General features: G+C 37.1%; 1 protein-coding gene across 1 annotated transcript in view; it reads left to right on the top strand.

Annotated features, from left to right (window-relative positions):
- Nucleotides 1-5,478: 5,478 nt before the first annotated feature.
- WDSUB1 (WD repeat, sterile alpha motif and U-box domain containing 1) overlaps nt 5,479-13,676 on the top strand; it is a 76,020-nt gene continuing 67,822 nt past the window's right edge. The window contains 4 exon segments of the mRNA XM_007472397.1: nt 5,479-5,511; nt 7,057-7,478; nt 9,334-9,518; nt 13,381-13,473. Coding sequence (XP_007472459.1) covers nt 5,479-5,511; nt 7,057-7,478; nt 9,334-9,518; nt 13,381-13,473 — 733 coding nt within the window.

The raw sequence follows: 13,676 nt of genomic DNA, 5'->3' as shown, positions 1-13,676 counted from the left end.
GAACTAAATAGGTCGAAAAGAATGGATTATCTGGTACAAAGTAAAACTTCTTTGTAATTCTCCAGACTGCTTTCCTCTGGTCTCTACCTTTGATCTCATCTCCTTTCTAAGAAGACAGTACCTATCATCTGGTATAGTCATTAATACCATAAAATCAAAGACTTATCTTCCTGGGCACATGATGGAATTGTATTTCCTATACTCCTTGTGGTTGAGTGAGGCCATTTGACAAGCTAGTTCTGGCCAAAGAGATCTGAATATAATTATCATGTGCATCTTGTTGGCCAAGTATTTAATTTCTCTCTTCTCCCTCTGGCACAGCTACTATTAATGCTCAAAATGATTCATGTTCTGTTAGCCCAGGTCTCTGATTAACTATGTTGAACATAATTCCCTACCAATTCACAATGGACACATAGCATAAACAAGAAATAAACCTTATTTTAAGTCACTAAAATATTAGGGTTCATTGTAATTGCCTCATATCCTAGGCTATCATGATGCAGACTGGTTATTAAACCATTGGATTAGAAGGGAAAAAATAGGCCCTGTAGGGCTTAATATCTTACCTCTCTGTATCCCATCACTTATGAAAGGGTCCTGGAAAAGAACTAAAATGCACAATTGAAGAAAGTGTGATAAAAGATTAAGAGGGCCTTGGCAAAGTAAGTAAATTGAACTGTAGTAATGTGTCATGGTCAGGAAAGACTGCTAATATATTTTACCTTAGGTTCAAAGGGGAGACACTGCTTTTGAGAAACCTCATGATGGAAAGCACACAACCAATAAGAAAGTGGAGGGGCTGGAGTGCATTTTGACCCAGTGAAACTTTGGGCTGATATGGATTTGTGTGGACAATGCTTTATGCTATTATTGAGACCCAAATTGTGATCGACCTAAAAAAGATCGGTAGATTTTATTAATACAAAGAATTACAGGGCTTCAGCCAAAGCAGTGGTTAGAGGGATATTTATAGTTGTAAATCCTATATGGAAAAAAAAATCATAAATCAGTAAGCTAACCTTCCAATAGAAAAAGAAGACCAAACGAAGCATTAAGCAGGCAGGAGGAAGGAAATAATAATTAGAGTGGAAATTAATAAAAGAGAGAATAGACAATATTAATTAAACCAAAAATTGGTTCTTTGAAAGGATCAACAAAATTGACAAAGCTTTAGCTGAACCAACTGAGAAAAAAGAGGGAAGACTAATTACTAAAGTCAGGAATGAAAGAGGGGACATTGTAGAAACAAAAACGGACTTTAAGTGAATACTATGGACCAAGTAGATAACTTGGGTGATAATGGGTGATAACTTGGGTGATAATGGACAAATTCCTATAAGATGCAAAGTACTGCAACTGACTCAAGAAGAAAGAGAATATCTAAACAGACCTATGACAAAGAGATTGAATTAATAATAAGAGATTGAATTAATAATAAGTTGGGCTATTATCAAGTGAATTTGATTATACAATGTCTATTATATTCTTATGTTATAAAAAATCAGGAATCTGAAAGTAAAAATGTGGGTTTCTTTTTCAAAACTGTATTTTAATTCTTGAATTCTCTTGCGGAGCATTAGTAACAAGATACTGGAAAATAAAGAATTTGAGAAGATGAGACAGAAGAAATAAGAAAAGAAAAAATTTAATTATAGGAAATTGGAATTTAAAAATCCATAAACAAGAAGAATGTTTCTTGTACCAAAGAGGAAGAAAAGGCATAGTTGGAACTGCAAAATTTCTTTAGCATGTACAGATACCAAATGTCATCACATTTCTTGCTTGTCTGCTTACTTTTAGCTACATGTATGTTTTCTATCATCAGGCAACTCTCACTGTGCCCAGTGTGAGCCTCCCTCATCCTAATTTGGCAGCCCCTGGGTCTTTCTTCTATCTGTATGAAACACCGACTTAAAGAACTCTAGCGAACTCTTATTACTTGGTTGGCATCCAGGACTATGGGTGGATTAATGGAAACATGGCCAGTTAGAGGGTGTAAAGTTTATTTAATGGCAAAGGATAAGGGGAATTCGGAGACTATTCCATAATGCAGAAGATAACACAGCCTGCACCCAGTTACAGCTTCCTCTCTGCTGGGAGTTAGCTAGCGCTGTGGATAATACCAGGTGTGGAAAGTGAATGATTGCATCAGTATGAGAGAATCCCTGGGCCATTCTCATGGATATTTTTAGAAACTTTTTTTGAAGTTTAATATACACTACACACAAATGCATGTATTATATATATTGAGCTTGATACATTTTTTGCAAACTGAACACCTCCAGGGAGTTTTTTACATCTTGTACTCTACCTTGCCTGATGGTTCTGGAAACTCTGGCCTTATTTGCCTGCAAAGCAGAACAACCCAAATGCATTCCTGAGTATTTACTGTGAAACTGGGCATTTCCCAAGCTCATCGCTCAGTTGGCCCACACTTCAAGCCTGTTTAGAACACATTCCTACACCCACCTTTTCTAATTACTTCAGTGCCTATCATCTCTCTCTCCTTTGAGCTCTTGGTTACTCTCAACTAAACATTTGAATAATCGTTGACTCACTAACTGAGTCACACCTATTCTGTTCCCACTGGATTGTATTTGTAGAGCATGTATTGCTTATTATTTAACTGAAAAGTTAGTTTTCCTTTAAATATACCACTTAAAATTGTTTTCTATATTCCCTAAGAAGCATTATTACAAGGAACAAAACTAGAAATTAATGATAAAACAGGATTAATTATTGACCACAGTTACATAATTAGAGCAAAAAATGTATAAAGTGTTCAAATCTTTAATGTTCCAAGTCAACGTTCCAATTATTTGACACTCTGTCCTATGTAGTAGGATAACCAGTTCACTCATGTGATCAAAAATCTCTATAAATTCTTAAAATGTTTCTCTAATATATTGCCAAGATATTTTAATTAACATCTCCCAAATTGCAAATTCACAGACTAGAGACCAGCTACAATAAAGCTTCCCTCTTTGAAACTGCCTGTCCTGCAAAACTGACCATACTGGGCTTGAGATCTCCATGCTAAATTACTGGCCTGTGTAGTCAGGGGTTTCTTTTACATATTTTACTTGAAGAATATTATAACCAATCTTACCCATCAAATTAGTGAAAATTAAAAAAAAAATTACTCAAGTCTGTCAAGAATGTGGAGAGACAGGCACCACCATATGTTGCTGAGAGGTGAAACCATACAGCCTCTCTGAAAAGCAATATGGCAATATTTATTAAGACTATTTGCACCCTTATGCCCAGTAATTCCATTTCTATCTAACAATTTCCTTAGCAAATTTCATTAAATATTTATGTACAATGTCATTGAATCCAGTATTATCTATAATAAGCACAAAAATATTGAAACAACTGGGAAAATGTTAAATAAATTATGGTATGTTTCTGGGGCTGTGGACCATTAGGCAGAAACAGTAATTACACTACTGAGAAATTTTAGATGTGGAAAATGCTCAGGATAGAAGTTTAAGTTGAAAAAGGTAGTTTGCAGCTCCTTTTGTAAAATTATTGATATTATTATTCATGAAAGACTGAAAGTAAATGTTATATCTGAATGGCTTATTTTTGAGTGGTGTGATTATTAGTTGTTTTTCTTATTTATAGTTTCTATATTTCCTAGAGAGAGCTCTATTATTTATACAATCAAAAAGTTACTTTTAGAAAAATACTGTTTTGGCAGTACTTTGGCCTGTAATTAGGTTTCAAAGTGTCAGTCATAATGCACTCGTTAATCAATTTAAAAATCACAGGAACATCTCAAAATCATGAATTTTGATCTCCTCTTTTCCCTTTGTCTTTTTCATTACAAATCTTCAGCGAATCTCAATTTCATGTTTAAATTTGAGTATTTTAGGTTATTACTCTTCATATGTGTGACTTTGGTTTCCTCCGGTGTGTAATTTTTTTAATGTTTCCTCGCTGAAGAAAACTCTTTGTACCTTTGATTTTAATCTGAACATGGTTCAATACTGTGACGTGCACTTAGTTCGTAAGTGTTAGCACGCCTAGGAACTTTTTTCTGGTCAATTTTTTAATCTCAAAAGGGACTGACAAAACCAGTTTGTAATCAATTACACGTGGAAACCACGGTGTAAGCTCCACTTGAGCTTAGGAGGCGCTCGGAAACGCTATAAGAAATGCACATAGTGTTCAGGTGATAGCAGGATATCCTTTCCAGCAGCCTGCCCTGGAAAGACAGATTTGGGTAACCTGAGCACAAAGGCGATGGCAGAAGTCATGAACCACTCAGGTCAGAGCTGGCCGAAACAGAAAAGACCAATCAGGGAGGTCACAGAATAGAGCAGGATAAAGAAATACAGCAGAGGAAGGAGGCTCAAAAACTTTGAGCTGTAGTAACTGGAGAGTTAAAGGGGGCGTTGTATAATGCCCCCTTTAAAATCACATTTCAGGCACTCGCTAGACCTTGAGACCTCAGCCTCCGCAACCAGAAAAAAAATTTCAACTAAAGGTTCTTCCCAAACCCGGACTCATTTTAACCCTAGAGCCAGGTTTTAGTAACCTCGCCATCAGAAAGCGGAAGGGCGCGCATGCGCCGCTGCGCAGGCCGCCTCCCGGGGGGGCGGGGCCTTCCTTTTGCCTTAGGACGTCCGCCGGCGTCGGCCCCGCCCGCTTCACCTGCGCGTCACGTGCCCTGCGCCGCTCGCCGGCGTCTGAACGCTGATCCCGGCCGTCGTGGGTTTTCGAGGTGAAAGGGGCAGTGCCCATGAGCCCGTTTAACAGCGGCGGAGGCAGGTGGGGGAATTTGACTGGGGTCAGCCCGCCGAGCTTCCCCGATTGAGGTGTCTAAACCCTCCGTTTCTCGGCGTCAGGTTCTAAGCGCGCGACAGGGACCTGCTGAGACCTTGACCAGAGCGATGCACGGTTTTGCGGCCTCGGTCTGGGAGCCGGGCGGCGCCTCCCGGCGGGGCGTGAAAGCCCCAGCTGGCTTCCACCCCTCCCCCCCCCAGCCCGAGCGCCGGTCCCCGCGCCCCGGAAGGCCCTGCTCCCCGCCGGCCGCGCTCCTGCCGCGGGTCGCTCGGTCCGCTGGGGCCTGGTTGGCTCTCAGAGTTGGGCAAATCCTTGGTCCCCGCGTGGGCGCGGTGGGAGTAGGTCTCGAGCTTTATGTTGGAGGATTCTTGGCACATTTCGGGTTTGCCTTGCATTAGATGGGTGCGTGTGTTCACACTGGCGAGTTGATCCGGGATATGACCGGAAATTGAGTGTTCGGCTTGAAGGCTGAGGTTTAAGTGGACGCCCACACCAGGTAGGGGTAGACTTGAGAGCGCGTTTCAAAACAAAGAGTTCAGCTGATTGCGTCTCTGTCCTTGCGACTCGAGTGCCTCGAACTGCAAAGGGAGCCGAGCGCCACAAGGGTGAGGAAGTTTGTTTGGAAAATTACCCGTATGCACTTGCACAGTTGGGATTTGGGAGTTCCCCAGAAAGCACCTCCTGATGGCGTTTGTTTCCAATGCAATACCTTAGGCCGTAATCTACCAGGGTTTTTGGTGGTTGGTTGGTTGGTTTTTTTAGACTTCATTGAAGTTTGTTTGAAAAAAGAAGCTGAACTTTTGGGATAAGATAAATGTTGGAAAAGGCTCGCTCCATCTATTTGGAAAGATTTCTGTAAATAATACTAGAACAAGGTATTATGAATTTTACAATTCAAAGTTAACGCCTGTCCCTTCAGGGCTGATTATTGCCTCGTTCTACACCATTTTTCCACTGTCAGATTATTTTTCTTTTTTCTTTTCTCTTCTTTTTTTTTTTTTTAGTATTATTAGCTTTATTTTTAGTTATCCAGTCATTTAGTATTATATTCACATATAATGTTTAAAGCCTAGAACTGGATTTGGGGAAAAATGTTAATGCAGCAAATATTTATTTGACCACATTAGGTGCCGATACTGTTTTACGTTTTACGTGTTGTGGATACAGAAATGAGCGAAACAGACCCGATCTTTGTTGGTTTGTGCTTACCTTCTAGTGAGGGGAGACAAGTAATAAATATGTCAGAGGGTGGTAATTGCTACACTGAGGATTAAAATAGGGTGATGTGCTAGCCTGTAGAGGGGCTACTTTAGACTGGGAAACTCTCTCTGAGGAAGGACACTGAAATTGAAATCGAAATGTAAAATTAGATCCCAAAAGCAGGGGATAAGCATAAGAAAACCACTTCGTGAAGATCTTAGGTGTAATCCTTCTGACTAGGGAGGCTGGAAAGAGGGAGGGTGAGGGAAAGTGGAAGGCGTTGTGGTCTGAGAAGTAGGCAAGCAAGAGACCGACCATGTAGGGTTTTGTAAGTCTTGGTGAGGAGTTTGGATTTTATTCTAAATTTGTAAATTTGTTCTTAGGTGCAGACAAGCTAAGTCCAATTTTTGCCACTCTTTCTTTTTGGTTTCCTTGATTTATTATATTGATTCTTCACCTCAGATCTTTTATATCTTTTTATTCTTTGTCAGACAAGATGACAAACCATGACGTGATAGCTTTCAACCCTGCCACTTAAATTGTGAATGAAACCTTTTGTTCCTTTTTTATGAGTGAACTATATAATTCTGCCTCTTAAAGGCAGAGCAGTAGCCTTGGCTCCATCCTGTGGAAGGAGCAGCAGAGTTTGTTAAAGTAGTGAAAAATCTTTTAAAGCTGAGATTAGCAGATGTGGAATGAGGCAGTGTTGAGTAGCAGTTAGTTAAGGGAAAGTCTTCAAAGGTGAAATAAATACCCAAGGTTCTGGATGTTCAGTGTCAAATCAGTTTGAAGTTATTTGACTAGGTTCCTTTTCAGGAGTTATGCAGTTTTATTGATATGGCACTGGTGATTGTGATAGTCATCACAGTAGGTTATAGTCTTAAAATGTTTTATTTCTCTCCAAATTATTCTAACCCCTGGTATAATATATTGTCTTTTAAAAATGTGAATGTAGGAGCTTTCCTCGAGCAAGTTAATTGATTTTGGCTCTTTTATATTGATTTGAGTTGCGTTTATTTGATTCCTAGGATGAAGTAACCTTTATCTGTCTAAAAATTGCAGGATATTTTACTTCAAATAAAGAACATGGTGAAACTAATTCACACGTTAGCAGACCATGATGATGATGTCAACTGCTGTGCCTTCTCTTCTTCCCTCTTGGCCACTTGCTCCTTGGACAAAACAATTCGCCTGTACTCCCTGAGTGACTTTAGTGAATTGCCACACTCTCCATTGAAGTTTCACACCTATGCTGTCCACTGCTGCTGTTTCTCCGCTTCAGGACATATTTTGGCTTCATGTTCAACAGATGGTACCACTGTCTTATGGGATACTCAAAACGGACAGACTTTGGCAGTGATGGAACAGCCCAGTGGTAGCCCTGTGAGGGTTTGCCGGTTTTCCCCAGGCTCCACTTGTTTGGTATCAGGGGCAGCTGATGGAACTGTTGTTTTGTGGAATGCACAGTCATACAAGTTATATAGGTAGGAATATTTAAACCACTTTCCGTTTTTAATCCTATTAACAGGTCCACAAAAAAAGGAAAAGAAAAAAAGGCAGAATGTTTTGATGATGTTAAAAAGCAGATAATTTTTAGACATCACAAGGAAAAGTATTTTGACCTATCTTCTGAAGGTCATAAAAACATATGATTCTTGAAGTAGATTTGCTTGGCTCTGAGTGTTTTAAATTTCCAATCGCTCTTTTGTAAAATAAGATTAATCTTGTTAGACTTCCATGGATTTTTTGGGTAAGAGTTAGGCCAAAAAAAAACCCCACAATAGTCTTTTGAATACAATTTAGTAATTTTAGGCTTTATTTTTGTCACTTGTGGCTCAGGTGTTCTCAATAATAAAGTAATGGTAGGTAAATCTCACCTACACAGCTCTTTCCTGACTAGGATTCTTGCTGACCAAGCCCAGAAGAAGGAACCTTGTGATCAGCATGGTGTTGTGTTATCATTTCTTTAAAAAAAAAAAATCACTTAAAAAACTCCTTTTGGATAAAAATACATCAATTAATTTACACTGGTAATGTTGTGTTGCAACTCACCAACATTAAAATCATGCACTTGTATGTATTTATAGCATGGTGAAATATATATAACATCAAACATTTTAACCATTTTAACGTGACATTAAGTACATTAAAAACTGTAAACTTTCAAATGTTACCAATTAAAATAGCTTAATGTACCTTCCTTTCTCCCTACCCCCCAGCATCACTCAGAGCACCAATGGTAGCTGGTAAACAACTGTTACTCATTTAGATTTGGGTCTTTGGATTGAAGAAAGTGATGTGTTTTAAGTGGTGTTAATAGTTTAAAGGGAAAGCACAGGAAGAATGAAATGCCTTTAAGTTATTTTGTGTGAATGAAATACAGCTGTCGGCTAACGAATCTTTTTCACTTATTGGGTGATAAATTCTGCCTCCCTAGCATTATTTCTCTAATGTATGTAATTAATGATATAAAAATGGTACACTGCAGTAGATTTAAGCACTGGCTAGGACACTGCACTAATTGTTGGGTTTTTACCAGTTTTTCCTAATTGAGAAAATAATTAATTTTGTTAGGCCAGTGCTTCCTAATCTTCCCTAGATAATTTTAACTTGTTCACAGCATTTTCTTTACATAAAGAATTGGTATTTGAAGATGGGATGCAAGTTTCTGGGTGATTTTGCTGTTTGTTGTTTCTAGGTTATTTTTTATTTTTATTTTTTATTTATTTATTTTTTTGCGGTACGCGGGCCTCTCACTGTTGCAGCCTCTCCCGTTGCGGAGCACTGGCTCCGGACGCGCAGGCCCAGCGGCCATGGCTCACGGGCCCAGCTGCTCCGCGGCACGTGGGATCTTCACGGACTGGGGCAGGAACCCTTGTCCCCTGCATCGGCAGGCGGACTCTCAACCACTGCACCACCAGGGAAGCCCTCTAGGTGATTTTAATACAAAAGTTGAAAGTACTTTTGACCCCAGTAACATGTTTTTCAATCAAAAAGTTATATCTTTAAAAAAAAAATGTGACTGTAGTTGATATTGTTGGTTGTTATTGCTTTTTTTGTTAAGCTTTGTAGATTTTAACATGTTACTGCTGACTTGCCATATGGAAAAGTATGAAGATATGTCGACTTTGGTTTGGTTAAGATAATGTTTAAATCCTCTTACTTTTAGCAAGCACATAAATGATATTTTATTTCTATAGGCATCTACTGCCTTTTATCTCTAGTTCTATGATAGCCATTTATCCTCTTTTTAGTATATCAAGCTGCTGTTAGAGATTGTAATGTAAAGTAAAAGATGCTCTGAAATGAAAATTCCCTTTTCTTTTGCTTTTATTTCAGATGTGCTAGTGTTGAGGATGGCTCCTTGGTGGCCTGTGCATTTTCTCCTAATGGAAACTTCTTTGTCACTGGCTCCTCGTGTGGAGATTTAACAGTGTGGGATGATAAGATGAGGTGTCTGCATAGTGAAAAAGCACATGATCTTGGAATTACCTGCTGCGATTTTTCTTCACAGCCAGTTTCTGGTTAGTTATTTTACTCTTGTAAGCACTGGTAATTCCCATTTGCAATTTGTATGTGACTTTTCATTCTTACTTTCACTTCATCATTAGTAAAACAACAAGCCCTTTTAATTCATTCCTTTCAAGGAATCATCCTTCTCCTTTAGCTTTTTTGATCAAAATGAAATCACAAATATTTTTTAGGGAAAATCAGGATCTTTGGGAAAATATGTAGGGGCTGACTCAACTTGGTGCAGTAGATCTGGATTCCTTGAGTACGGTAATGTAGAGGCCTTAACCCTGTTGGTTTTACTGTGATTTTTGAAATATTGTATATTGATATTCAAATAGAAATGTGAAATGTAAAAATTGGAAACAAGTTTCATTTTCCGTTTACTAATTTAATCTTTCAAAACATAAATTTATAAAGCATTTGACAATACAATTAGTTTTCAGAAAAAGAAGAAACAAAAACTCCTGAATATAGACTCTTGGTTTTAAATAAATACAGTGAATTGGGAAGTTGTCTTCTTTTATTTTCTATGTTAGGATGAAGTTCTGCTTTTGGCTGCTCCAGTCTTATTGCCAGGCTAGTGCTGTCCCATAGCAATATAATGTGAGCTACATATGCAAATTTAAAAATTTCTAGTAGTAGGTAAAATTAATTTGAACATATTTTACCCTATATATCTAAACTATTATTTCAATAATTGATAGTCAATAAAATATCAGTAAGATATTTTACTATATTTTGGTATGAAGTCTTCGAAATCTAGTGTGCATATTATGTCACATCTCAATTTGTAGTAGTCACACTTCAACTGTTCAGTAGCCATGTGTGGCGAGTTACTACCTTATTGGACAGCTCAGGTCCAGTAGCAGTATGGCTTTGGCACTCCCCTATTTCAAAACCATCAATGGCATATTAAAATATGATTAAGATAAGATAAAATACCAAATCCCAAACACAAAGCCTGTAAGTACCTTCATATTCTGTTTCCCTGCTTCATCCCAAATCACACGGCTTCATGCATTCTCTTGCCACACTGGCCTCCTTTCATTCCTTGAATGTCTCTTAAGATTTTTCCAAGGGTTTTACATGTGGACCCTTCACCTGGTTTACTATTAGTCATCCTTTAGCTTTCAGGTAAAAAAAAAAAAAAAAAAATTACTTCAGGTGAGTTTCGCCTGCTCTTACCTCCTGCACACAGTCTAAAGTATTTTGATACAGTCTTTATTTGCACGCTTTGTTTTTCTTTTAAAATAGGATTTAGTGAAGTATCACAGGCTTTAATTATATAGTTATTTATACGGATTGTGTTTAATGGTGTTTTTCCTGTTAGATTGTAAGCTCCATCGGGTAGGGCCTGGGTCTGTTTTATTTACAGTGCTTGGAATATAATAGGCCTTGAAATGCAGACTGATGAATAAGATTCCTTTTATTGATTTGCTGAAATTTCTGATAATTTATTCTTTTAATATATTGTTTTATGCTGTTTTATTCTAAGAAGACCAGCTTGTAACAGACAAGAACCATTTCTTCCATTCTGTGAGACCTTCTCCAAAATCCTACAGGCACTCAGTGAATCTTCAAAGAGTTATATAAACATAGGGAGATTTAGGTTTCCTTTTTGATTCTAAGTTACCTGAAAAAAAGATTTTCAATTAAAATACCATTTTTATAGTGATATTAGAGTAAAACTAAGGACATCCTTGTTCTATCTTTAGAGGGGTTGCAGCTCATGGGTCCTGGAAAGGTTCACTAAACTAGGCAGAAAATTTGGTGAGATTCTAAAATAAGTTTAATAAATCCTTACCCTGCCGGTAGAGTATATTTCTCAATATACTTCTAATATGTCCCTTCTGTACTTTCTTTAGTTCATTTTCTGTTAAAATAGATATTAACCTTATGTGTAAATTCCCTGAAACAGATCAATATATGCTTTAAAGTGTATAAACCAATAAATGATTATTATAGGAATTTGTGGTAACCATGTATATTCTTAAAAGACAAAGTATGTTATTTTTAACTTGTTATTGTTTAATTTGGTATTTGTTAATATCTGTAAATACTTATGACATATTGAATCTTCTGTCTTTGTGAAATTTTGCTCAAATAAGGAAAAATAATACTGTTTGTGCTGGAGGATGAATGTTCAGTTCTCTCCAGTTTTTAAGTGAAAAGACAGTTTGGATTAGATTATTATTACAATTTAAATATTATTCCTGAAGAAAAGTCTATTTTTAAATATTATATTTGGATCTCAAGGATAGGCATATTTTAAGCTTTATAATTTTACATTGTCCTAGATGAATTCTTACTACTGAAAGAAACTTCTGAATTAACTTAAGGATCTTATTTAGTCTAGAAACAATAGGGAAAAAAGTTTTCTTAACTGAGTCTACTACTTAAATATTTTACTCTTAGCCATTTTTGGGTAAACTGTTTTGCCTTAAAAAGATTTAATGATTATTAGGAATTGCTTACATCCATCAAGATCTTTGAGAAAGGATGCTGTTTGGCTGAACCTGTGCTACAAAAACAAAAGTGCTGTTGAAATGTGGAAGTCCCATGCAGTTAGAAAAACTTTCAGTGAAAAAGAAATTTTAATTTGTTTTATGTTAATAAAGTATATGTGCTTTCAGCAAAACAGAGGGAGTCCATAGGAAGCATTTATTTTACATACCCAGGTGTATAAATTAAATACCATATACTAAATACTTGCAAAACAGGAGTGCATTCTTTTTTTTTTTTTTTATTTATTTATTTTGGCTGCGTTGGGCCTTTGTTGCTGCACACAAGCTTTCTCTAGTTGCGGTGAGCGGGGGCTACTCTTTGTTGCGGTGCATGGGCTTCTCACTGTGTTAGCTTCTCTTGTTGCTGAGCACAGGCTCTAGGCACGCAGGCTTCAGTAGTTGTGGCATGCAGGCTCAGTAGTTGTGGCTCACGGGCTTCGTTGCTCCACGGCATGTGGGATTTTACCGGACCAGGGCTCCAACCCGTGTCCCCTGCATTAGCAGGCAGATTCCTAACCACTGTGCCACCAGGGAAGCCCAGGAGTGCAATCTTAAGGTGGGTAGTAGGTTTCTTAATTGTGTCTTACTGCATATGAGTGCTGAAATTTCCTTTGACCTGTGTTATTAGGTGGAATTCATATAAAATTGAGTTGGTGATACCAATATTTACATTACCCACAGTATTTAGGAACTTATCTAGTGGGTAGATAATGATACACTGAAATTATCTAAGTAAGCATAACTAGCGGTTTTTTTGTAACACCAAATTTAACCGATTACTTTCCCTGATTTGTGTAATATTTTCCACCAAATCTGTTGGACTGAATTGATGTTGTTTTGGATTTATGTAATTCTAGTCTTTGTCTTGATTAAATCAAATGGGGAAACAGTCTCATTCCATGTGAATTAAGACTAAGCTTTTAACAAGTGAACATATCCTAAAAAAGTTAAGTTGGGAGCAATTAAGCATTTAACACTCATCTCATAACTGATTTTTCTTTCTAATTTTTTCCATCAATGCTAACCTCATAGACTCTAAAATTAGGTTGGAGGGTGCCCTAGGCTTCATGGCTCAATATCGGCCCTTGCAACATTGAATTATATTCTTAGTGGAAGGGAAATAAAAAGGTATTTTGTTGTCGCAACTTCAGGGGCTAAAGTCATAATCCTTTGAAGTACCTTGCTTAAAAAAAATTCTTTAACCGACATTTCGTTATATGGTATAAATTAATTAATATAATTAATATTGCTTGTGAATGTGGGTTAAATGAATAGAATTAACAGATCTGAGTTAAGAAATTGAAAATTTTTTGGTTTAAATGTTTTATCAATTCTTGTGTATTTATTTGTAACAAATTTATATTTTTAGGTGGAGAACAAGGTCTTCAGTTCTTTCGACTGGCATCATGTGGTCAGGATTGCCAGATTAAAATTTGGGTTATTTCTTTTACCCATACCTTAGGTATGTATTCAGCTAGTAGTTCTCTAAAATGATTTTTTGTGATTCAGGTAAAATTTATATTTTACTTAATCTTTTTAACTAAAGAATTCTGGATATCTAAAAGTGATTATAAAAAATATATTTTAAGAACTTTTAGTCAAAGTAATACATATACATGATTTAGAAATTATATGCACAATACTGATTATGACCTCACCACTACC

This window comes from Lipotes vexillifer, unplaced genomic scaffold (assembly GCF_000442215.2).
Source record: "Lipotes vexillifer unplaced genomic scaffold, Lipotes_vexillifer_v1.1 scaffold173, whole genome shotgun sequence".
NCBI classification, from domain to species: Eukaryota; Metazoa; Chordata; class Mammalia; order Artiodactyla; family Lipotidae; genus Lipotes; species Lipotes vexillifer.
Note: the sequence above shows the minus strand (reverse complement) of the source record. Positions and strands in the feature narration are given on the sequence as shown.